Source organism: Indicator indicator, chromosome 31 (genome assembly GCF_027791375.1).
Source record: "Indicator indicator isolate 239-I01 chromosome 31, UM_Iind_1.1, whole genome shotgun sequence".
NCBI classification, from domain to species: Eukaryota; Metazoa; Chordata; class Aves; order Piciformes; family Indicatoridae; genus Indicator; species Indicator indicator.
The window spans coordinates 5,702,424-5,728,965 of NC_072040.1; the positions used below are offsets into that span (position 1 = coordinate 5,702,424).

General features: G+C 37.5%; 1 protein-coding gene across 2 annotated transcripts in view; it reads right to left on the reverse strand.

The window, feature by feature from the left end:
* The window catches only part of SNTG1 (syntrophin gamma 1), a 110,897-nt gene that overhangs the window by 58,787 nt on the left and 25,568 nt on the right, over positions 1–26,542 (reverse strand). For both annotated transcript variants that reach the window (XM_054394719.1, XM_054394718.1), the window contains exons 7-10: positions 13,201–13,303; positions 11,675–11,757; positions 10,396–10,526; positions 6,992–7,121 (exon numbers count right to left, since the gene is read on the reverse strand). In XM_054394719.1, coding sequence (XP_054250694.1) covers positions 6,992–7,121; positions 10,396–10,526; positions 11,675–11,757; positions 13,201–13,303 — 447 coding nt within the window. The remainder of the gene's footprint in view (positions 1–6,991; positions 7,122–10,395; positions 10,527–11,674; positions 11,758–13,200; positions 13,304–26,542) is intronic.

The window sequence follows — 26,542 nt, forward strand, 5'->3', positions numbered from 1 at the left end:
TCATTAGGCAAACAACTTTAAAAACAATCTGTTTAAAACACAGCTTGTCAAGACCCTTTTAGAATGTTATTTTCTACAATCTGCACCTGGGAAGAGAAAGCAGAAGTCACAATGAATGGGAAGGTGAACTGGACATGGAAAACAACAAATATTTTCATTTACACCTTTTATTCAGCAATGACCACTGCTTATAAAAAAAAAAATACAACCAACAGCCAACAATATTCTTTGCCAGCAAATATTCTTTGCATCAGCCTGCCTTCCCCAAAGCAATGTTCTGCAGTAAAAATCATGTCCCAAATTAAGAAATCTATGATGTGAGAGCATTTTGTGAAGTGTTCATTTTGGTCACAGTAGGTGAAACACTAGACTACTCACTCATTACATGGGACATCCAGTACTCAGGCTGCAGGAGAGAAGAACATACCTGCTGCACTTCAGCAGTACTCCTACTGGATAAATACTACTGGATGAGAGCCCTGCCTCCTGCTAAACAGCATTGGTGTGGCTCAATGGATAGCAAAAAGAACAGTCTCTGGAAGGAGGAGAAAAGCCTGCTCTGACTCCAGGCACTTTTGTCCAGTGGTGAGACAGATGGTACCAGGTCTGCAGGCTGAGCAGTACAGATTGCTCCTGCCTGTCATGTCAGGGTGACTCTTCCTATCTGTAAGCAATTATGCTAAAGTACCTTCTTCCTATTAGAAGTGGGAGAGGTAGGTACTTAATTCAAGGAGATTTAATTACCCCCTTGAGAGCTCTACATTCTTTATCTGATCAATGGGATAGAAGTGCTTAAGAAGTTGGGAGGACTGCTTCATTGTCTTCATGTCTTAAAGGTATTTTCTGTGTATGGACTACAGAGGGAGTTTGGGCGGAGAAGATCTAAGGAACAAACACCTAACATTTCTGTGAGATCATTTAATTAAAACTAGACAGATTTTATTAAAAAAAAAAAAAAGTAGTTAGAGAAAGAGAAAGCTTGTTCTTTGGCTGTCAGATCCCATGGAAGAGCTGCTAAAACTCCTCTGCCAATGTTAAATTGGCTGAATTATGTGAGAAGCCACAGCATACTGACATGCCATAGCAAGATTTTCATCCCTTTATTACCTTACAGAATCACCTTAGGAAATAAACACAGTGGAAACAATATTTTCTGCTAGGCAGGTAAGAGAGTTTTCCCTGGAGAGAACTGCTGTAAACTTGCATGATCATTCACCCACAGACTTACAAACATCTGTGAAATCTGGACATATACTACTGTACTCTTTTTTTTATCGGGACTCTCTACAAACAGAGAACCTATGAAATATGCAAATAAATAACCCCTACATAGACTAGCTGCAGATATTCAAAACCACCTCTAAACAATCCCATCTAAAGAAAAAAAAAGATCACTTTGTCCTGTTATTTAATTAGTGTATTACTGACACAATGGGCTACAAACATACTTTTTTTCTGATCTCTGTGGTTTCCATTTTTCAGGCTGGAATATTAGTAGATTAGCTATCAGTAACTTGAAAGTTGTCAAATGACATTCAAAAAGTAGTCTCACGAATACACCTGGAATTTATCATATTAAAGAGCTGAATTGTGTACCTGCACTGACCTCACATCATCTTTCTGCTAATACAGCTTGAAGTGAGTGTAAGGATTTAATGGGCACCAGGTTCTTTCACAGCTGCATTTTATGTTGTATTTTATGATTCTGAACCATTAAGTAGTCACAGGTGAGATGAACAGGCATTCTCTAACTACCTGGTTGCTTCCTTTCTAAAAGTGTTTTCCTCATTCTCTATATGTAAAAACTAGTGACTACTGTTCCTACCACAGGAGAGCTCATATCAAAACAGAATTTAGGATTCTTCTATGGATACTTTGTTCATAAAGTGCTCTCTGGACAGACTACTCAGGCATACCTGATAATTGCCTCATAAAAAGCAAAACTGGGGAATAAAGAACTGAGCACCTGCATCAAATATTAAAGAGGCTATACCATTTTATATCTATCAAATATATGCAACAAATACCTTCTGAGACATTATGTCATACAGCAAAGGACCACAAGGTTTGATTTCAGAAAGAAATGGAGCAACAAAAAAATGTTCAATACATTCTTTTTTTTAGACTGATTTAATGTATTTTTCCTTCTTAACATTTAACACATATGAAGTCTTCTTTTCTATGTGCATATTTGCATTTGTTTGTACACATACATGCACACACAAGTGTAACATTAAAGCAGTTTACTTCTTTTTTTCCCCTTAGTTTAATGATAGGGTGTAATTCTATGATCTCACACTGTTCTTTCCCCAGGGTGAAATAAGCCCAATGAAATAGATTGTAGAAGTAGATTCAGATTGGATGTTAGGAAGAAGTTTTACACCATGAGGGTGGTTAGACACTGGAACAAGTTGCCCATGGAGGTGGTAGAAGCCTCATCCCATATCTAAGGCCAGGCTGAATGTGGCTCTGAGCAACCTGATCTAGTGTGAGGTGTCCCTGCCCATGGCAGGGGGGTTGGAACTGGATGAGCCTTGAGGGCCCTTCCAACCCTGACTGATTCTATGACTCTAGGAAATTCAGGATTCTATGAAGAACACTGCATCTTTGGGACATCTGTTTCACTTATTAGTAAACTCCATAGCTATCTGTGTTTAAGAACCAGGACAAATACAGAAAAGCAAAGAGTAGCTGATATTTAAGGCAGCTGCATTCCCCCAACAAACCTATTTTTCATACATACTTTGCCAGCAACTTCCTAAATCAACTCCAGAAAACTACTTAACTAAGTATTTTCTTTCATGAACAATAATATTTATAAGATTCCTAAACTGAAATACTATCAGAAAGGGTGGAAAATCAGACAATTTGAAAAAGCAGTCAATGGAAGTTGTGCTTTGTTACTTTCTAAGTAAGCTAGAGTTATTAAAGATCAAAGTTGTCTCAAGTGAATACATGCACTGTATGACAGCTCCTGATTGTTACAGTTAGGAAAATGCCCTTTATCATGTGGTAAAATGCTTCAAAACTATTTTAAAACAAATTAAAAAAAAAAAAAGGCAGAAACCCCCCACTTCTCATATTGTCACTATAAACAGTTCAAAAAGCTAAAAACACCTTCAGGAAACTAATATTTCAGTGAGGTAAGTCACAGAGTACCACACACTGGGAGATGAGAATGGAACAAGGTGCATCAATTTTTTAAGCTTGACTTCATGACCTCAACGACAGCATTTGAAGTAAGTTTTGTATGTAATTACCTCATTTCTCTGAAATAAGCAAAATGGGGAAAAAAAAGAAATCCAAAACCAACCCTACAATCATGTTAACACTCACAATCAGCACAGACTCCCCCCCAGGAATGCCTGCCACTTACATCAGGTATTTACAAGAGATAAGAAAGCTGTGGAGCAGTTCCCTAACACATTTTGTTAGCAGAGAAATGGCAAGTCCAAAGGATTTGGGGCCATTTCCACTGCAGTACATTATGCCTAGTGGTAATTTGCTGTTTTATCTGTTTTCCCATCAACTGGGCTTGGCTGCTCCAATCTCTTGAAACCGCCCTCTGCCTCTTCCTCCCAACTCCATTCTCTTCCTCAGGCAGATATAAGCAGTGCACTATCAGAGTGCACTGGATGTCTATGTCTATGGCACTTTATGAAGCAAGACAACCAAATGGAGAAAGTGCTTTCAAAACATTAGTTTACTGATAATGTATTCCCTGAGGTGCTTCATGGTGTTTTGAGTGCATTTCAATTTCTTTTAGTTTATTCTTCTTTTCGTCTCTCTTTTTTTTTTTTAAATTAATTGGATATGGAAGATGTAACCATAAGGGGAAAAGGGTAAAGAGATGTGAAAACAACCTAACCTCACTTTAAAACACACACCATGATATAAATGTTTGCTTGGGATTTTTTTTTTTAAGACAGTCAAGAGGAGGGCTACAAAAGAAAGGTTATTATTGCCTAGCCTGCCAGTTCCCAGTTGCTGTTTTGATTCAACAGCCACTTTCAACACACTCTTGCTTAAAATAAACCAATTGTGGAATATTGAACAGTTTACTACACAATAAAAAACTAGGTTAAAGTAAGCTGGAAGTCTCCAACTGCTACTGAAAGGGCAGCTTGGTATTTTGGCAGGAAAGGGCAACTTATAATGAGTACTTTTTTTCCCATGTGCTGCCTGTCTGCAAAACCCAAGTGGCTCACCTGGGTTCCCAGTTAGACTGCTCCTACTTTCTTTGTTCTTGTCATTGTTTCTTTGCTGATTTAAAGCCATGAAGAGATGGGTTTTTTGCCTCCTTTTTTTTATTTTAACTACAGGTTCCTTACCTTTCAGCAGGGTAGGATCTTAATGGCAAATATGACATCCCTCCAAAGTGTCTCATAACTAAACAGATTAGTAGAATCTTTATTACACTATGTCAACTGAAGACTTCAATAATAAGGAATGAAGAGAAAGAGTCTCAGAGCTTAATTTAAATCCTACAAAAACCAAAGAACGTTCTCACTAGTCTGATGTTTTACTTTTATGTAAATATTAGTGCAAGGCAAGAATTTAATCTAACTCCATGCAATACTGCATCAATCAGATGAAGTGTGCTTGCAGCCCTGAGGGACAACTGTATCCTGGGATGCACCCAAAGGGTGACCAGTAGGACAAAGGAGGTGATTCTCCCCCTCTACTCTCCTCTCATGAGACCCCACCTGCAGTACCATGTCCAGTTCTGATGACCCCAGCATAAGACAGACATGGAAATGCTGGAGCAGGTCCAGAGGAGGTCACAAAAATGATCAGAGGGCTGGAGAACCTCCCCTATGGTGACAGGCTGAGAAAGTTGGGGCTGTTCAATCTGGAGTAGAGAAGGCTGAACAGTATCTAACTGGCCCTACAAGAAAGCTGAGAAGGGACCTTTTATGAAGGCTTGTAGTGATAAGACAAGAGCGAATGACTTCAGGCTTGAGAAGGTGAGATGCAGATTGGACATTAGGAAGAAATTGATTACAGTGAGGGTGGTGAGACACTGGAACAGGTTGCCCAAAGGAGGTCATGGATGTCCCCTTCCTGGAGATGTTCAAGGCCAGTTTGCAACCTGGGATAGTGGCAGGTATCCTGGCCCTCACAGGGGGGTTGGAACTGGATGAGCTTTAGGATCCATTCCAACCTAAACAATTCTATGAATCTATGAATCTGTTACCTTTATCAAAGTTACAATAGTGAGAATGACTGTGAAAAAATGCCTCCCTTGGAGGAAAAATGCTATCATCAACAGTATGTGCATGTCAATAACCATCTTGTAAAGAAAGAAAATGTAGGGACCTCTAATCACATCCAATCATTGTTCTCAGCAACAGTTTGTGTTTGCTGGGTTCCCCCCAGCCCTGTGTTTCTACCATTTCTTATATCCACTTATCACATATGCTGTCAAATAACTAATTCTTTCTGGCAACTGACAATTTAAAAGTACATTACAGAAAAGAAAGCCTCATTGGCTTCCATAAATTCACACAGGCTGTGAACAATTAGGGCAGTTCTAAGAAAAGATTTATGGATAATTGTCTTAAGCCCTAACTCTCACAATTACTTTGCAGGATGTCTTTGAGATGAAGTAAATGCAAAGACTGGCATAATAGTTGTAGAATTCACTGTCTCCATATCATCAAGCATGAGATCCAGTGCTTCTGTATGTATGGAAACTAGTGCAGAATTACCTCTACTCATTTTTGAAACACTGAAACCCTAACAGCAGTGCATTACTGCAATTCAATTTATATTACCAAATCATAATTACAGTCTCATCAAAGCTACATATAGTACTATCAGATAAAAATTTAGGTTCATCTATCTATTGCTATAAGTTAATAAATATGCCAATTTAGGTAGCAAAGATGGCAAGAGGAAAAAAAAAAAACAATCAGCAGCCTCATTTCTCAGGATGCCTAGTGAGATAAGAAAGGTTCTATACATCAACACTGCATTGTAAGGATGAATAAACAGCCATAAAGTTGGCTTGTACTGTGTGGAAGCTTGCAGATGGTGGATAAATTCATGTCTGTCACGTTTTTGTAAGACAATGACTTTTAGATATTGCTGCCAGATGGAACATAGTTTTGCATCTTGAATATAAATCTCCGAGAAATGTAACTTCCTTCGATGTGTGTTTGAAACAAAAGCAAATTTAGAGGTAGGTTTGGGAGGCTAAAGCAGATTTCAGGAAAACTGAGAGAATATAAATTGAATCCTCAAGGGCTTCCTTGTTATAACTCAATTCAAAACAGTGGAGTTACCCATGTGTGCTTTATTTTTTTGAGCAAAACCAAGAAAGATAACATATAGGCTTCTACAGGAAAAACTAAATGTCATCTAACAAATGCAAAACACATCCTAGGCAGGTCCAGAAGATCTTTCAATCAAGCTGCTACTAGTTTGGCAAAACTTTTGCCTAAGGTTCATCCTTGCTCCAATAAAAAGAAAACTCTATCCCACAAGATCAGATCATAGAAGTACAGTGCATGAAGCATAAATGCATTTAAACTTTGCTGACAATAAGCATACCTATACCACAGAATCACCTTGAGTTAAATGATACCTAATATGTAATTCAGATATGATTATACAAGACTTTACACAGATGGACTCTCTCAAACTGTGCAGAAAGCACAGAATTTTTTGCTTTGATATGTGCTTATCCATCAGGTTGGGCTTTCTCCTGCCTGTCTGGTCTTTGATTCTAATGCTAGCTGGTATTGCTAAGAAATGAATAACTCTGATAGTGATGAAGTGAACTATATGACTGCAGGGGAAAATGTTTTCCCATTCAATGATTTCTCACAAAGTCTGATTTGATGACAAACCTGAGTTGACTTCTCTCAGACAGCCTCAAGCACTGTTTATATGCAGATAATTCTGTGTGTGAACCCATTAGGCCTTTATGACAGTTATAATCAAATATGATTGGGAAACCTTCTGGCTTACTTGGATCCATACTTACATTGTGCTTTGTGAGGTTGGAAATGTTACTTGCTATTGCTTGTAGCCAGTCAATACAGTCTTCAGCAGAGAGACACTGAATTATTCCACTGCAAACCCCATCCACAGCAATTACTTGGAACGCATTTTGCCTATAGACATGTCACAACACATCAGGTCAGAAGAAAATTTCATCTGTTCTAGCACATCATCTTAACAATACTTGGAGAAATGCTTTTCTTTCAACTACAATGAAGGTCAGCCACTGAACACTGATTAATTGCTGGTTTTCTTGTTTCATAAATACCTGACATATTAGAAAGATCATGCTAAAAGGTCAACTCAGACCATGTTAAGTTTCTATAAAGCTATAAAAACATCTTCCATGGACTGGCTCCATGGAACCTTGACCAACACTGTATGACTTCAGAAGCTAAGCAAGTCAAATAGCTGACACATATGAAAGGGTTAATACTTTAATACTGCAGATCCCAGAGAAAGAGCACAGTGGACAATGCAGAATCCAGTGGAATACAGTACCTTTTTCTCAACAACTTTTGCTTCATTTTTCTAAGCCATAGTTTAAATACAGCAAGATTCCTTTCTGGATGCCTCTCATCACTTACTCTTGGTTATAGAATTTTGATCCTTTTCTAAACTACTGATAGAAAAGCTGGAAAATTCAAAATCTAACAGGTAGCATTCATTATTTTTTTTCTGAACTGCAATTCTGAATACAGGAGCACTAGCAAAATACACTGAAATGCCAAGAGACATCCAATGACAAAAGCAATGGCCAACCTGGATGCCTCTATCTCAGTACCAATCTGAGCATCTACACAACAATCTGTCATGCATTATGCACTGACTTTCCACAGCTGAATGCTGAACCATTAGAGAACACGAGAAAACTTTCAGATGCTAAAGCAGTGGCAAACTTAATTTTTCAGTAAATAGCCTCCTTGGCTAACAGCCTTTGGAAAGCTCACAGGTTTCTGGCTTCAGAACCAAAACCCTTCAATATTAATCTGTATCTCTGAGTAAGAGATTACTAAACACAGAGAATATCAAGTTTCCCTTCTGGCACTCTGCTACAAAAAATTAAATAGCCATTTAGATTCTTTGAGAATGGTTCAGGCAAACTGAGTGTTATTTTCAAGGTAAAACTGTCACTGAAGACAATTTCTGACATCTGAAGAGAGAATCTGCAAAATATATTTTTTTTTTACGTCTTGAAATTATATTCTGATTCTGTAGAACACAGAGCTTATATCTATCTCTACCATAAATGCCTTTGCTGTATTCATGTCAAATAGAGATTTTTTTCCTTCAGTTAGGACAAGCATTAAAAATGAATTAAGGACACACCTTTACTTTGAGAGTTCCATCACAAGAACCAGTTCTTATAGGAGAATAATGAATAAAATGTAATATTTCAGATATATATGTGTAAAAATATATAATAATCATGATTCTGTGATAAGTTTTTTGTGTCCTAACACGAACATGCTAAGAGTGGTGGTTTATCTAAATCCATCAGTTAACAGCAGTTTAGTTGCCTGGTAGTGATTTTTTTCCTTAAAACCCAAAGGTACAAACTAAGGACTACTTTCAGTGACTCATTTTCACAGTAATTTAGGTCAGCTTTTTGAGGCAGATTTATTTAAAGCATCTTCAGATAACGTAGCTAACATTTGTTTAGCATATCCTTTATTTTAAATGACTGTAAACATACACAGAAAGTTCTTCCTGACCAGAAGCCTGAATAAGTCATTACAGAAAAAGGACAGCATGATGCTCAGACAAATTTGCTTATTATCTCTTTTAGGAAAAATAGCAGCATTCCTTTCAGGGCTCTTTTCTACTCAGCCTATTGTGTAAACCAAAGCCAATCCAGGCAGTGTACTTCTAAGAAACAACATCCCTTGGAATTAACTGAGGCTGTAGGAGGCTTTTGTAGAACTATCAAATGTTTGCTGAGAAGCAGTGATAAGGAAGCAGGCTCTGGTAAGAAACAATACAAATTCAACCCCCACAACCCCAAACTGAGGCTGAAGAACACTCCTTTTTCCTTAGTTTCTGGGGGACATCATAAGCCACCATGGGGTAGATGGTAGCAGCTGACTGTAGGACCCACAGAAACACTGGAAGGGTGAGCAGAACAGCAGAGAGAAGACACTGGGGAGGTGCTGTCACAAAACAGTCCTTCCAGAAATATTAATGAAGCTTTTTCTGTATCAGTTGGGTAATTTTACGTGTGTATGAACAGAGGAACAGGCTGTTTTGAACTGCTAATGCCTGACAAACCATGAGGGTATACAGCATAAAGTCTTTCCACACTGACACATCTAAGCTGGCAGACATGAAGGCTACACGGGACATTCAGAGTTTATCTCAATTAGTAAGGGCTCACCGCCTCACAAATGATACATCCTTTGAGCTTATTTTAAGAATTAATGTTTCTAATGGGTTAGAAGAAGAGGTAATGGAGAAATATGCTCTATAACTGCAGACAGCTGTCCTCTAGTTAATGACTTACCTGCTGGAACTCAGAGGATTTTTTTTTAGTATTAGAACTTCATTCTTATACACACAGATGATAAATTACTCCACAGAACACCTTGGTATTTAAACCTTTTAACAAGCATGATCATAATCTTATACTATGCCTTGCTATAGTTTGTAGCTACTTTCTTTTACTTTTAATCTGAAGAACAATAATGATCCCAGAATATTCTTACCTTCCTTTAGGATTTCTTCTGATTTACTAGGAAAATATTAAATTAAGCAACAATGGACTCACTTGAAGACCGCCCTTAAGCCTGTTCTGCTCCTGCAGTGGGGGCAGTCAAACGAAGCCCTTATCTGCCTGGACACTGCCTCATCCAGCCCTGCTGTCACCTTCTGCTCTTGGCTCACTGTTCCCATGGGGACATCGTTTCAAATAACAGAATTGTTTCACCCAATGAAGTTACCAGGTGAGAGATTTCAATAAAGCAAGTAGATTTTAAAACCTAATTAGAATGCAAAGCTAAGTACCACAGTGTATTGCCAAAACCTAAGCTATAAAAAAACAAAAACAGAGGAGCTTAGGAAAAAAGCTTTTGAGGATGGCAGAAAGCTTTTGAGGACAGAAGCATTGGCAGTTATTAAATATGATGACCTACATGCAATCTGAATTGAGAAGCATGCTGACCAGTAGGTGCAAGCAGGAAGATCACACCTTCCCCACATACCTGGTCCTGGCTGATGTCAGAGCAGAAACTGGGCTGACATGGCCCTAGATAGACCTTTTAGAAAGCTCCTATGTTTCATGTCTCTGACAACTACAGTCAAACTAATAAGCCATTCTTCTAATAAGGCAAGTCCCTATGGCTTGTATCTGTCAACCAAGAGGTCAAGTTTTAGCTTTCTGAATGTCTTTACCTGCACAAATCTGATCCTGGAAGGTACTGGGAAAACCGCGAATGAAGAAGTGGAATTAATCGGAGATCACACCACCTTTTTTCCCACCTAAGTCCTGGAGATGCTGGCCATGAGGAACATGATAATGTATCCTGGAAAACATCAAAAGGTCCTTCTTAGTTTTGAGCTTCACTCTAAGTACTCAGCAGATTTGAAAAGAGAGAGATAGACTTCAAAGACTGTATTTCTTTTGGCATTGTGTCCCACTTTCCCCAAATCATTTGTCGTCCGTTTTACCTTGCACTGGAGCAATTCTGAACTTTTTCTCACAAAGACAACAAAACTATATAAACCTCCACATCAATATGCTTAGAGGAAGCGTGAGGAACAGTATTCTAAAAACCTAGGGGAAACAGATTGTGCTTTTTTTAAAATGGCTAGTCATGAATAGAAGCAAATATTTACTACATATCACACATCATCAGCTACTAGTTTTAGTTTTATACCTGGTACCCATTTGTTTTCCATGGCCCCACACACACCTATTCTGATGACACCACCTCAAAACATGATAACTGTGGATGGGATTTAACACATGGTTAAAACTGTTCAGTCAAAAATGATATGATACTTCTACTACTGATTTATTTATGTTATCTATTTTCAGCTATCACAAGGCCAAAAATGCAGCAAATAAACCTTTAGAACTATATAAACTAATGGAAATTTTGTATTTTCTGGCTAACACAAAGGTTAGAAACCCCTTGTTGCACTTCAGCAGTGGCTTTTACTTAAAAATCTGATCATACATCTGTAGTATTTCAGCCTCCTAATGCTATCATTCTTCAGTAAGATTTGAAGCTACTAGAAGTAAAATGCTCTCAACCTTAAAACCAGGCAAACCCATGCATCTAAATCTTCCTCCACCAGGAGTTTTAGGTAATAAATAAAATCACCATCATGAAAAAATATTCAGAAAAAGTTTTCTACTTCTTCTTTAAATAGATATCTTTTAATTTTAATAATTTTAACTCCTATATTCTGGAAAAATAGAAGAAAAAACAATATCCCTATTGCCCAGATAAAAATAGTAACTACATCTACCCAGGCTGGTATGGTTTCTCATAGTTTAATTCACAGCCATATATTAATATGGCAATTCTATCTGCCCCCTATGGAACTCTCTATCTCCAATATTAATTAGAGTTCCTCCTGTGTTGCTGCCCCTTATTAGTTACCTCCACTTAGCTATTATAGTATCATTACTCTGTGCAATTCCATCAAGGAACTGAGCTCTTACCGTGTTGTTGGGATGGTAGTTGAGATGCAAACCACTGTCACATAGAGGAGAGGATGTGCCACTGCTTTGGTCACTGGGGGCACCTAATGCAAACATAAAGATACCAAAAAATCTTCATTAATCTATAATGTTAGAATTCAAATTTGTCTGTGTCTGTTATTCCTCTCCCCACACTAGTTTTATCATATCCAACATACCCATTAGCTGTCTTCTGGTTTGAAAGTAAAAATGGTTTGATTGGAGCACCTTTTTAATCGGAGCAGGGAGCTCAAGAATCTCTTTTCTGGTTATTTGCTTAAAAGAGTTAATAATCTGCTTGGTGAGGGAAAAAAACCCCACAATCAACCAACAACCCAAAAAAAAACCCCAAACAAACAAAACAGCAAAGGTTTTGGTCAATTTAATGATAAAAGGGTAAGTGTACCTCCTCATTTGGTTTCTACTTGAAGGAACAAGTCAAATAATGCATTTGTTATGATCATTGACAATTCTAACTGTCCTAAGAGATTACGAAACTACAGTGATAGACCTCAAAAGGAACATGACAGGATCAATGCAAATGCATGTTTAATGTGCATTACCTGGGGTACTCTGTGGTACCTCAACCTCCCATAAAAGGGACAAATGTAGTGGGAAACAATTAAGAATATGGGGGTCTAAATATTTTTTTCTCCCTGTTTCATTAAAACTTAATACCTAGATGGAAGATAAAGTTAGGACTTCAACAAATGATTATATAAAATATTATTTAGTAATTTATTTAACTCCTACCAACTTCAAAAGACAAACTGAAAGTATTCAAATATTTATTGTTTTGTTTTTTGTTTTTTCTTAAAAATTAGATAATGTATTTTACCCTCCTAGGAGAAAGAAGCAGAAGGAAAGCAGCAGTAACAAAAGGCACAAGCTGACATATAAATATGCTTAGATGTGCTGTAACTGTCTATAATTATGCACCCACACTTACAATTTAATATAATTAAAGGAAGGCAGCTGTCTCCATATGTCTCTCATGGGGCTAGCTGACTAAAACTCAGTTGGACTTCAACAAAATAGAAATCATCCAGACTAATTTATTTTTAGGTAGACAGACACCTCCACCAAAGCCTCTGAATTTTAAACAGGAAATTTAAGTCCTCTAAATAGACACAATCTCATTTCCACATTTACAAGACAAAACTCTTTCACACTAAAATATTATCAGATGCTGCCTGAAAAAAAATGCTTTTAAATACTCTGCATGAGGATGTGAACTACTGCAAACAAATGCAGTTCCCCTATTTTACCTGCAACTTTGCTGATTCACGCCAGCCATGGTGGTCTGGTTTTCAAGCAAAGAGAGCAATTTATTGCCTGAGGTGAAAGCTGCTACAAGACCTGGCAATATGAGGATTCAGGCATTCAGGCAGCAATGGTGACCAAAAAAGCTGCTGTCAATCACCCTTTAACGCACAGCAGGTTGGAAAGCTGCAAGCGTTCATGAGCACTGAATTGAGTTTTCTTTTGGTCACGTAATAAAAGCTTACATGCACAATCTTCATTCAGAGGCAGTTTGAGAAAAGCAGGTGCTCTTTTCAGAAAGGACACAGTTAGGGTCACTTCTTCCCCTGCGTTACGAAGGACCTGAACCTGGAAGAGAAATACAGACAGGACGCCTTGAAATAAACGTTTGACCAAAAATGAGACCAGCAAATGTGAGCAGTGCCACACAGCTTTCACATATCAGAAGAGAACTGCCTAGAAATTTATTGCAATGAACTTTATTCTAAGCTTTGCATCTTGCTTAAAAAAAAAAAATTTTTCTCTGATGTGTCACTAGCCACACACGCAGGAAATGTGGAGGGTGAAACTGGCTTCCTATCAAAGCACTGCCTTTGCCCAGTGCTATTGCACAACTTGTTGCCTGACACCATTCAGCTGTGCACCTCTTTCTTTCTCCCCTGGCATCATACACACTAGCATGTAAATATAGAAAAATAAAAATTCAATATTCCACCCCCCGCCTCGATAAGGTTGTCTCAAAGCTCCAACCAAAACAACAGCAGCAGTTTCCACAGCTGTGCCATAATCCTATGAGTAAATCTTTCCAACAGGCATTTGAGTTAAATTTAGCTGAAGCACTCCAGCATGGATGAGAGACCTAATCTTCCTTACAGCCACAAAGGAAAAGTACCAGTTTTAAGCTCTAAGTCTTAGATAAGCACAAGGTTGGTTTTTGCCAAAGGGCAGTTTGCATTTTGGACACAGGAACACGTAAATCCCCTACCCAGCCTTTCTGTACTCTCCCATAACTGGAAGCCTAATTCTTGTGGCTCTTGTTCATACCTCTAGCTTTTGCATGGTAGGGCTGACAGACACCAAGACATACCAGGCACCTCCTTGGAGTGGCACAAAGGAGGCACAGAGGCAGCTGAGCAAAATGCTCAGGAGGAATAACATCTGAATCTTTTTATAACATGAGAGCCATGAAGCATCAGGTCACACAGAAAATGCTTTCAGGTTTCAGAAAATGACCATCTCCTGTTCTTCAGAACTTTTCAAGGGCTGATTCAATTTGGGCTTATGGAGAGAGGAGGTTGCTCCACGCCTCCATCTAAGTGACAGGACTCACACTGTGAAGAGAGCCACAAGCTGATAGCAGGGTTTGGAGAGCTGCTACACAGCAACCTGTTAGACAAACATTTAAAACTAGCATATATCTGCTCCCTTTTCTCCTGTGCTTTCAGGGTAGCTGAAGAACACACAGGTAACCTCTCTGTCATGTTACTGTTTGAGAGAAAGCCCTGTGAATAATTTATGGAGGACTGTTGGTTCTTTATTGTGTGCCTCTCAACAACATATGCTGCACATTTAGTTACACACATACATAACTATATGCAGAGATGCTTATACCTTAAATCATTACACTGAAATTCTTCAAGAAGAAAAAACAAATGTTGACTTTAAACACAATACTTCTACTCCATACTGGTTGCTACAGAGTAGTAACAATATGATGACAGAATGTTTGATTCAGCATCTGAAATCCACCCTGAAATTTCTGACTCTTGTTTAAAGTAGCACAGTGATTTTTCAAGGCACAACTTACAGTGCAGTGTGTATTTATATGGATGTCTGCAAATAAACACTCACATGTCACAAGAAATTTCATCAACTTAAACTGTGTATTATATAAATTTGATGTGTAACATGAGCGTCTTTGACAAGCACTTCCTTATTCTGGTAGGTTTTACACATTAGAATTCCTAACCAGCACTTATTTCACAGAAAGAACATGATTTGCAATCTGTAGAACAGTAGATCAAGACTCCAAAGTCCTGAATTCCATCTGAGAAATCATACTGGTTCCTCAGCTGTTACAGAAAATTCATCCTTCTCCTCCCTCATGTAGCAGCCACACAGTTCAGAACAGTCACAGACAAAGCAGAAACTTACAGCCATGTATTCTCTATTGAAATGACAGATGTGAAAAGACAAAGTGCAGGACAAATTACAGCTATTCTCTGCCTTAAAAAAAAAAAAAAAAAAAATCTTTTTTTTTTACTCAGGAGTGGGGAAGAAGCAACTGGAGAAGTTACAGCATGGCACAACTTTAATTTCTGAATTCATCTTTTAAGATACTTGAGAATAAGTGGATATCATTTGTGAAAGAAACCTAGACAGTAAACTCTGCCCCTGAACCTTTCTCCTTTTAAGAGTTAACCAAGCTATGAGTCTGCATGAGTTCATTTAATAATACATTGTTCTGCAAAGGCTCCAAGTTGCCCTAAGTATTCCACTGCAACCTTTCCTTCTAACCTCTCTCTCTCACTTCTTTATCTCATAGGATGAAGAACTTAAGCTAGCACACATTTTAGTTGAAATCAGCAGTACTTATTTCACTGAAGTGCATTTTGGAGTTGTATGAAACATACTGCAGAAAGTGACTCCATTTTGGCATGAAGAATAAAGGCTAAAGAGAGGTGAAAGGTTAAAAAAGAAAACTACCAGGTAATGATTACAACAAAGGAGATGAGCTATCGATCCTTTTCACTTACTTTCTTTTTGCTGACAAAGCCATTCTGGGAAACAAGGTTAGTTGAAGAAAATCTGATTTTAAATTAAATTTATTAATTGTCCTTTGGCAGCTTTCAGTTGAAAGCTTTACTGCTATTTTGCACTTCTTGTCTTTATTTCACATTAAGAAAGAACAGCTACTGAATTGCTTTAAATCAAACCTGCCTTACAGGATGCATTTACTTTGTGTCCTCATTCCACACATACACCATGTCATACTACTGTCCCTCCATGCAGAAGGTGAATGAGGTACAACAGGAAATCTGTTGTCTGAGGATTGTTTGTGGTGGTACACCAGAACAGCTCACATTCACAAATGGAAAATTGGTAATTGCCAGTGGGATCAAGATTTAATTTACTTCTACCACAAAGGGCCCTATATAAAGTTAGGATGTTCTTGAGTGAAGTGAGACAGGCAAAAAAAAAAAAAATTTGTGCTTCTCTGAACCAGTAGCTGTGTGAAATAGTGGAATTAGGAGAGCCAGTGTTTCTGGAGCAACAGAGCCTATATTTCCATGAAATTACTGCAATGACTGCAGGAGAGTCATTTGAAGAAGTGAATTTTATAGAAATGTGAGATAATGGTGAATAAAATCCCTACATAATAATAACACTAGTCTGAAATTTTAATAATGTCTGTAATGATACAGCCTTTTAATTTTATAAATCCTTCTGCAGTCCCAGTTCAAGAAAACAGTTGAGCATATGCTGAAGTCTCTCTCAATATATTCAGGAAAGCACTGAAGCATGAAGTCTCTCTGACTTCAGTAAGGATTCTTTCCTGAATAAGACTGTAAATTCCCTCTTAAATGATCACTAAAATTTAGTCCCCAATAAAGTGGTAAAGATTTTAAAGAGAAAACTTATATAGTCCCCAAGATCTGTGTTCTCATGAACTGGAGTAAATTCCACTCTTCAATTTGCTTTAAAGGAGAATGCATTTTTTTGATGAATAACTTAAATCCTAGTCACTGTGAAGTTACACAGTGCAGTACTGTCAAGCCCATCACCAGATACTACAACACAAATTTTGCTACATAGAAGACCCAAAGCTAGAAGGCTCAATTCAACTGTCTTGAATTATCTTTATTAAAAAAAACCAAACAACCACAATGATTCATTCAGTAAAAGCCATGCAGTTAATACAGAACATTTGCATCAAAACCACATCACTGTATGGGGAGCTTTTAATTCCTGTGAATTGTGTTCCACAATATTTGCCAACAGTGAAAGTTAATCAACAAATATAATAATGCAAGCTATAAAAGTATTTTTTTTTCCCTTTCAGAAAATTTGTCTTGCAGATATACAGCAAGAGACCCCCATTTATGATAGAACATCCTTTTATGACAGCAATTCCTACTCAGGCTGCACAACTCAAAGTATAATTCAGATCATAGTTTGGTAGTATCTTAACTGGAGGTTTTAAAATTTTTTTGCTGTCTGGTTCCAGAACCTGTGTTAGATATTTAGATCCAAACCTGAATGAGCTGCACAGTAGTAGAACTGGGACCTTCCTCAAAGAAGGCAAAAGGAAATGTAGGGCAGAATGGTGGACATGCCAAGGATGGGGGATGCCCTTCTATTCAGAACTCTTTTCTGCATGTATCTTGGTAGTGGCACTGTTTTAAAACAGTGCAGGAGGATGCAGTAAGATTAGCAGACACAGCAAAGATACCCTACTGAGCCTACCACTCAGCAACTGTTTTGAAAAGAGTGGCAGATAAAGGTTTAAGGCTTCTCAAGATGACACAGGGATTGACTGGAGGTAGCAGTTACTCAGTGAATATTGTAGCTAAGGCACAATACAAAATACATTTCAGAGCAACACACACAAAAATTCAGGGCTTGATGCTTTTTGACAACTCCCATCAGGCTGACCACTTAAGAAAGAAAATTTCTCTTGATTCCAAGTGACAGCACTTGTTTAAGATAGACCATCAGGTGGTTTGTCAGATGGACAATGCTGTACCAGTCACCTTACAGCTCTAGTCAGGCTTCCTGCATTGATCTCTGCCCTTTTTTCACAGGCTCTTGGGCTTTAAACACAAAGGTACCAGAACCTGCAACCTCAAGACTGTCTGAAGCACTGATAGAAAATTAAGAGATCCACCTTTAAAAACAGATAGATTTCATCATGTTTCAAGCCTTCATACAAAGGAGGCCATTTATCTGAGCTGACACTTAGCAATATCTACAGCATTTCCTTCACAGCAAATGAATAAAACAATCAGAGGCAAGCAACATGGGTAAGTGTAATGAGAAGCTAGGAGAAAGAGATTAATTTCAGAAACAGTTTATTGGAAATGTAATTAACTCACACCCACAAAACCCATCAGGCATCAGAGCACCAGGACCAAATACACAGAGGACACAGACTTCTGTCAGTTCTTTCTTCAATGCAATTCCAAGGTGAAAAGAAGATATTGTCACTTCAGTGATACATTTAAAATCTAGAAAACAATCTTTATGTAAACTTTGAAGTCTAACACTTGTGGGATGGAGTACTTACAAGCTTGTGTAAAAGATCTGACGACAACTTTCTGGAAATCTTTAAACTTCAGTCCTCACTAAAATGTTTAGCCATCTTTCAATTGGAATATTAATAGACTGCAATTACTGCTTAGTTGCATGCTTGTCTTTTCAAAAGTAATATAGGAGTGCCTCAGCAAAAAAATATCATTGCAAACATTTGAGAAAAAAATATGGAAGGGTTTGAGAAAAAAATATGGAAGGGTCTGCAGCATTTTCTTGTTCTTCTTTCCTTAATTTACCATCATTTATAAATATCACTCATAAAAAAATATTGCTTCATTTGCAGTCTTAGGTCATGTACCCTAATTTTGAATTCTGCTTCATTGAAGATTGCACTTACTGGTCACCACAGTTCGTATTAAATCATTAGAAAGCTATTACTTCAATAAAGGAACTATGAAAAACAAGGAATTAGAACATGCTAAAATTTTAAATGCATCAAAATTAGGAACACCATACCCTGCAGTCTGACCACAGGTCATAGGGGTCACCATAGGTCCCTGAACAGAAACATTTCATAACAATTCTGAAAAATAAAACAGATTAATTCCAACTCTAATACATTATTTACCATGGTCTATGGGGATATTCTTTCACTCACTGCAGCTAAGCTTCAGACAGTTGATTTTAATGCAAAGGTTGATTTTCATTTCAAACAATGGGTCTTGTTAATGTTTCCCAACCTATGTTCCATGCACTACTATTGGTCTTGTGGCCCATAGAAGTAGTACATACTCAAAGATGCATTTAGCTCTACATGGCATGCAGTTATTCATGACAAGAAAATATACATGAAAACACACCCCCATAAATTAATCAAAGAACCAGAAGACTTCAACTCCAACTCATGCCGAGTTTCATGAGCTTTTCCAGTGCATCTAGAGGTAGTGAGCACATGCTAGAGTTCAGAAATGCTTATCTTTGTTTTCACATTATCAGTGTAAGGCTCTGCTTCTTCAGGATTACTCAGATATACTAAATAGTCTGTGCAGTTATACACTTCTAAGACATTCAGACTCTCACAGCTGTTCCAGTTTTCGAATGTTATATATTCAGTAATATATATATAGTATATATATATTCAGTAATATATATATATATATATTGCTGGGAACCTATCATTTCAAGCTAATTCACAAACAGACATTTTTGTGAACATTTACGACATGAGTTCCAAAACACTAGCTAAGATTAACAAGACAAATACCTTAAAAATATTGAAAATATCATTGAAAATATTACAAATATCTGTAGAACTGTTCCTATTGAGGTTGAAAAGTAAACAGCATTTCTCTTTTTCATATATTTTGTGTGTATGTGTGTGTACATATATATAAAATAGGAAACTTGAATTCACTTGGACAACACAAATCTTTTCAAATTGTAAATTACAACTCCAGGAGACTGATAAAAACAGAATGGCTTAGGTTGGAAGGGACCTTGGAGATCATCTACTCCAACCTCCCTGCCATAGGGAGGGATGTCTCTCAACTAGATTCAGCTGCTCAAGGCCTCATCCAAACCTGACCTGGAACAACCCCAGGGAGAAGGCATCCACAACCTCCCTGGGTAACCTATTCCAGATTCCCACCACACTACCTTCATACTGAAAAACTTCTTCCTAAGTTCCAGTCTAAACCTACTCTCCCTCAGCTTGTAACCATTCCCCCTTGTCCTATTGCTAGACACCCTTATGAAAAGTCTCTCTCCACTTTTCCTATAGGATCCCTTCAGGTATTTAGGTAAAGTGCTCAACCCCATCATCAGTCAAATATTATAATTCCAGAAGCCTACTTTTGATGTCAACTTGTTGTATCAACACCTGTATTTCATCTTTACTGATACTACACACTGCCATTACAATTGCAGATATTTGGGTAAAGCCCTAACTGCTACAACAGCTCAGAAATTCACACAGGAGCTAGATTTTGTCACTGACACTGTCCAAATCAAATATTGACTGAAGCCTCTGTGGAAGAAATGTGCAATCCTCTTACACCAAACTCCTACTGAAGGGTAAGCAGCACATACACCACTGTTAGAACAGAATCTACTGATTTCTGCATAGCTTTGCCAAAAGTCTGCATAGCATCCTGTGTGTACAACCAAAGCAATGAAATCAGTCCCATCAGTCTGCAGAGGATTTCTTATCTAAGACACAAGGCTTTTGGACTTCATAATCATTGGAAACCAACTGTGACCAGAAACTATGCTGAGATTATGGTGGATTTTTCTCTTCAACTACACATTATGGAGAATATTCAACAAAAAGCTGTCAGCCCCTGTAGAACATGAAGCAACCTCCAGAGGCTTTGCACTTTTACCTTTAAGGATCCATGACATTAAAAAAAAGACTAAAATTTTGGGGGGGTTGTTTTTGTTTTGTTTTTTTTTTTTTTCTCTTCAGCAAAATCTAGGCCATATTATAAAACCAGTAATACACAGAAATTCCTCCTACTCATTTTATCTGCACAACTTCTCTATGAACTCCACCATTACTGCTCATGCAAACAGCATCATCTTAGTAGGTTTTAGTTCAACATAATGCAAAACTATAAGAATAAGCCAAACCCATGATTTACTAATTCTCTGGAGGATACAAACCAATTCTTGGCACTGCTATTCTCTGACAAGAATTTCAGACAGCATCAGAAAGCCATCTTCTTGTGAAAAGATAAATTTAACAGGAGAGATTCTCTTGGAATTAAGGTCTTCAAATTTTGCAGCTGTGTATGCTCCTTAATTGGAAGAAATAATTCCTATCAAATTATTAATTTTAAAGGATTTTGAGGGCTTTCTTTTCACAGTTGATCATACTGTGATTATAGCAACGAACTTGCAGGACCTGAATTTTCCAGCCCTAATTATTAACAAAACAATTAAGCTGCTTGCTTATCTCTTAAATATATAAGGATCTCCTGCTCCTTCAGTCAAACTGTTCCCTCACTTCAATGTACCAGAATAGGTGCTCTCACAGTCCAATTCTATAAGAAATTTTTAACACAATTACCAAACCAAAACAGCTTTTTGTAGGCAATTTGTGAAAAGCTCATCAGTGATGTTCAAAATCCATGTGCACTACTAAACTACACAACACCAACTATTGTTCCTGTTCCTAATGCTTGAAGAGTGAAAGTCATCCAGCTGACAAGACATTTAAGTCCCTTTTTGTTTTTTAAATCTTTTATGAACAGAGATAAACCTCAGATTGTTGAAAACATGGCTTGAACATTTTCTCTGACTAAGCAGAGCCCTGGCTTTGGGTGAAAAAAGACCAATCCCAGAATAAGAATTTGCTCCCACTAATCCCATTGCTAGGCTGGGGTCAAACACATAGCCAGTGGCAAATTTCACATTTACATATTCAATATCAAATCTGCTGTTGGCAAATACAACCTTAACATTTACTTTTCATAACAGTCACACTAATCAAGCACTAGCATTTAAATGCTCATGAAAAATGAATACAACATGGTCTTAAAGAGTTTGAAATCAAATTTTAATTCTAAATTTGAATAAATATTAATATACAAGCCTACTCCTACTTGTTCAAGTTCTGATTGTCATCAACTTCCAAATGGCACAAAGAATAATTCTTGGACAAATCTGTATTTGAAGCAATGTTTTAGATCAATACATGTGGTGAACACTGCTAAGCTTCTTGGAAGCTCAGGATCTAATCTCTGAAAAAGATACTTTAGGGAACATGCACAGTGGTAAAAGTTTCCAGCTGAGAAAACATGCAAGAACAGATTTTCATGCCACTTAACGTAATGGCAGCCTCTCTGCTGTAGAATAACTTTACTGCATCTAGCTGATGTTGAAAAAATTACTTTGTTCTTCATAAATATTTGTCAAATATGAAGTCTCTCATTTAGTAAAATACGTGCAAGTGCATCTACATTTTGCTGGACTAGGAGCCAGCACAGTCATCCTCTAATATGAAATTTTCAGAAATAATATTGGCTCAACACATTAAGGATCATTTTCATCAGCATTTAAATTTTAATGGTCTTAACAAAGCTGAGTTTGGAGGTACTCATAACGGATATTAATTAACTGGAGGACATTCACAGCTATTTTGGAAATAAAAGAGATTAACATATAATTCCAATGAAGCAAAAAAGCTAATTTATATTTCAGCATAACAACAAAACTGTGCTGAATTATGGGTTTAATCAGTTCATAGCAAGAGGTCTTCATGGCTTTCAAAGTTAAGCATAAACCTGATATATTCATCTGAAATGATCAGGCTACTTATTCCACTGCAACCCTTATTTTACCTTTTCTTGTTTTCCTAATTAGGCAATAACCCAATGGAAAACCATTCTTGCCAGCATTTAATTACCATTTGAGAATACAAAATCCTATAAAACCATAATTCACAGACTGGTATATAGAGTGGACGTGTTTCCCGAGGCAAAAATTGTAACATCAACAATAAATATGAACAAAATGTTTCATAGAACTCTATTACATTGCTGCTAAGTGAATATATCAGAATACCACAAACAAATGCACAAAATTCAGGCTTCATTTTTACAAAGTCTAGGTCCCTCAAAGCTTAAGAATTTTGGCTGTGCAATTTGCTGTGCTGCTGGTTTCTACAAAAAAATCAGAAAGCAAGTAAAACAGTGCTGACGCTACAGAACTCAAAGCTATCTACAGAACATCCATACAAAAAGATAATTCAAAAAACTATGCTCCCATTTAGATAACACTTTCCTGCTGAAATAGAAAGATCTTGGTTTAGATTCCTTCTGGGGTATTAGAAGCTATAGATATAGCAGAAGAAGTAAAAAAAATAAATGTACTGCCAAGCGTTTTAATCAGGAAAAAAAAAATACTACTTTGTCTTACAGAGTTGTTGATGCTGCCATTCTTTTGCAGGTGTTCATTCTACTTTCCAACCTCACTTGCTGACTGGTGGAAAGATGCTTTACACAGTCTGTCAAAGCTTGCAGACTTTCAGGGTGAATGATGCTTAACCAAAACAAGTTATTTGTTAGCATTCATTAGGGTAAATATTAGTTCTCACCCACACTTCTCTCTGCTATCAAGTGACTCGGAAATAACACTTTGTAGGCAGGATTGAGATGTATCCTCAACACTGCACAGCAACACGTTAAAACACCAGAGCGTTTTTTGATGTAGAACACTGCCTTGAACTTTTTTCTTAACAGGTCTGCATAATTAGAAGCTTTGAAAGACTCTGAATCACTAGTGGCTTGACAAGGGCACATGAAGTGGAACAGAGCTATGATGATCTGCTAGAGCTCATTTGAAGATATCCGTCGTTATGCTGCTAACACTGCTCCAAGCCTGAGCAGCGACTGTTTCCCATTTGCCTCTCAAAACTACTCACTGCACAGGAAGGCAACAGCTCTGCACTAGATAGAAAGAATGAGTAACCTCTGTAATTTTTAATGAAGAGTTTCTTTCCTCTCTAACCACACCTGCACCAAAGTTTTTCTTGCCATCTGTGACCCTCTCTCACTACTGCAAGCTGTTTTACTGGCCGCAGTCTTGCAAAAGGGCAAACGGGAAGCAGGTAGGACCAAACTGAACTTGCAGAGAGACACCAGCACTACCCAGGGCAAAAGAAAGAAGCTTGACATCTAGAAATAGGCCCAGTGCTGACAAATAGATACCAAAACACCAGTACCATACTGTACCATACTAGTGGTTGAGAAGTATGGGATGGGCCATCTGGAAACCTCCATGTATCTGGCTGGAACAGTCCAACACTGGATACTATTGAAAAATATATAGAGTCCATTCTCCTTTCCTCTTCCTCCTCCACCGAGCAAACTGTCAAAAGACAAAGACCCATTGTAGAGAAGGAAAAAAGACCTGTAATTATGTACAGGTGTTAACCCCTGGATAAAAAATTTCCTCCTGGCACCCCCCTGATCTTACTACAGCCAAACAATCACAATTCCAAAGAGCCGTATCAGATGGCAGAAGACTCTATGCATGTGCACATATGCACTTCTTTCAGCACACCTTTTGTGTAGACTCCTTCTGGCTAGCTACAACAGTTCACAATGTGCTTTCTTGGGCCCATGTCAAGCCATGAGAAATAAAGAGGTTGCCTTTCAGAGGTGACCATTTGTTTTCAGTCTACATCACATGGCTGTTATCTGTTTAAACAGAACAGAGGTGATGCCAGTTGGACAGTATTTTCTAATCCTTCTTAAGTAAATTAAGTTTTTGTAATACTGTCCAAAGAAGATAATTTTCAAGGTGTAGTAGGTTTTGTTTTTTCCTATCTTAAATTGGAGTGTTTTGTGTATGTTTATTTTCTGTGCCTTTTGGATGTTCTCTATGTTATTCTTGTGTCCAGTCTCACTACATTAGCATGCAGTAGGCAATCCAAGTAAACCACAAAATTCAAACACCTGGCCAAAGTGGACTCTGCTTTTTCAAATACAAACCACACAGAAACAGATGTAAAACAACTACAACTGCTCCTCTACCAGAAAGCCAGCCTAGTTTCTTTATTTCTTTTTAACTATTGTAGAACATTACATTACATCTATGCACAGTGAAGCAAAATGGAGTCCCTATAAAGTCAAACTGAGGCATAGATCCATAAATGGAAGATGCTGTGAAGAGTGAAATCCTTCAAAAAGTCTTTTGGAGAGTCAGACACAGAAATGTATAAATAAAAATGAAAATATTCTATTCACTTCCTAAGGAAGAAAAGAAATCTGAGTCTTTACAGTAAAATATCAATGTAACAAGGTCACAAACAAAGCCTGTCTGATGGTACACACTTGAAATTCACTGCTCAACTCTCTCTTCTTTGCAGCTCAGGCTTTCAGCTTTAATAGAGCTGCATGAAAAAGGAGGAACCAACAGCAGCTCTTTGAAGGACACTCCAACTTAACTGGTGATTCAGTTGAATTCACTGTATCCCACTAAATCCTAATGGATTTTTTCTTGGAGGAATATAGCTATGTAATAAGAAAATAACAATATTAATCACATAGACCTGGCATTACTCCTGCCAGCATATTCTACTCCCTTGTGTTAAAACTCAGTAGTACTGATAAGTGGTATTAAAAGATGAAATCTTAATACCATGATCTACAAGTGTCTTGAGAAAAAGATGTGAAAACACCAATTAGGCAGACAAGCAACACACTAACTTATTTTAAAATAAGTCTAACACCACAGTGCTTGAATGAATGCAAGTCTTTACTGAGTTTGGCACAAAGAATTAATTTTTTAAACAGTGAAGAAAACATAGCTGAACCCAGATTAAGGAAGTGACTGAAATAAGAACAGTGTGTTAAGATATATCCCAGAGCAGTATTCTTAACACAAGGATTTTTCTCCACACAGGAAAAAAGAAAAAAAAAAAGGCAGTGAACTATTTACACCCACTAAGTTCTTTTACACCCACTAACTTCTTTTCCACTTGATGGATATTTATTTGAAATCAGTGCTGAAATATTTGACAGATTATTACCTCCCAATGTTATGAGCAATAAGGACATTGCAAATACATTGTCACAGGATGTTTTCATTAATTGTACCAGGTGTCATTAGCACTTTTCTATTATCCAAGCCTCAAACAGAAAACAGCAGCTCCATGGGAGAAAGTAACAACTTGTCCTCTTCCTAAGAAGTAAATATTTGATTTCTAGAAAGTTTACATTTCATTTTTCAAGTCAAAGGTTACACATTGCAGATCAATTATGGTCTTCTTTTAGAAGCACTGAGTATGTAGCTTCAGTGTCTGAAGTCACCAGTCAGTCTAGAGGGGAAAAGATTTAATGTCTGTGCTGTTATACAGTACAGGACCTTGGCCACATACTGTCAGAAGGCAGTAATCTGTAGTTGCAGTTTGTCATCAGCACTATCACCAAACAGCACAAAATTAATGTAAAGATCCCTTAACAGATTCTGAAGTACCTGATACCTGATATAAATTCAGTGAGCTCAACATGATCATAGTCTATGTCTGTTTCACCACTAAGGAAACAAAGATAACATAAAACCAGAAAGATAACATAAAACCAGAATTTATCAAAACTCACATCTGCAAAGTCAAGATGAAGTGAGATTGCAGATCGTTTGCTTTCCAGTCCTGTCTTACAAATGCAATATACTCACTCTGCTTGAACACATTTCAATGAAAACATTACCAAAATTATTCACAACAGGGACTTAAAAAAAGAAAGAAAAAGAAAAATCAGTTTGGATGAAACCACAGCTTTAAAACGAAGAATCAGGGTAAGAGTTTCACCAGCCACGCAGGACTGCGGT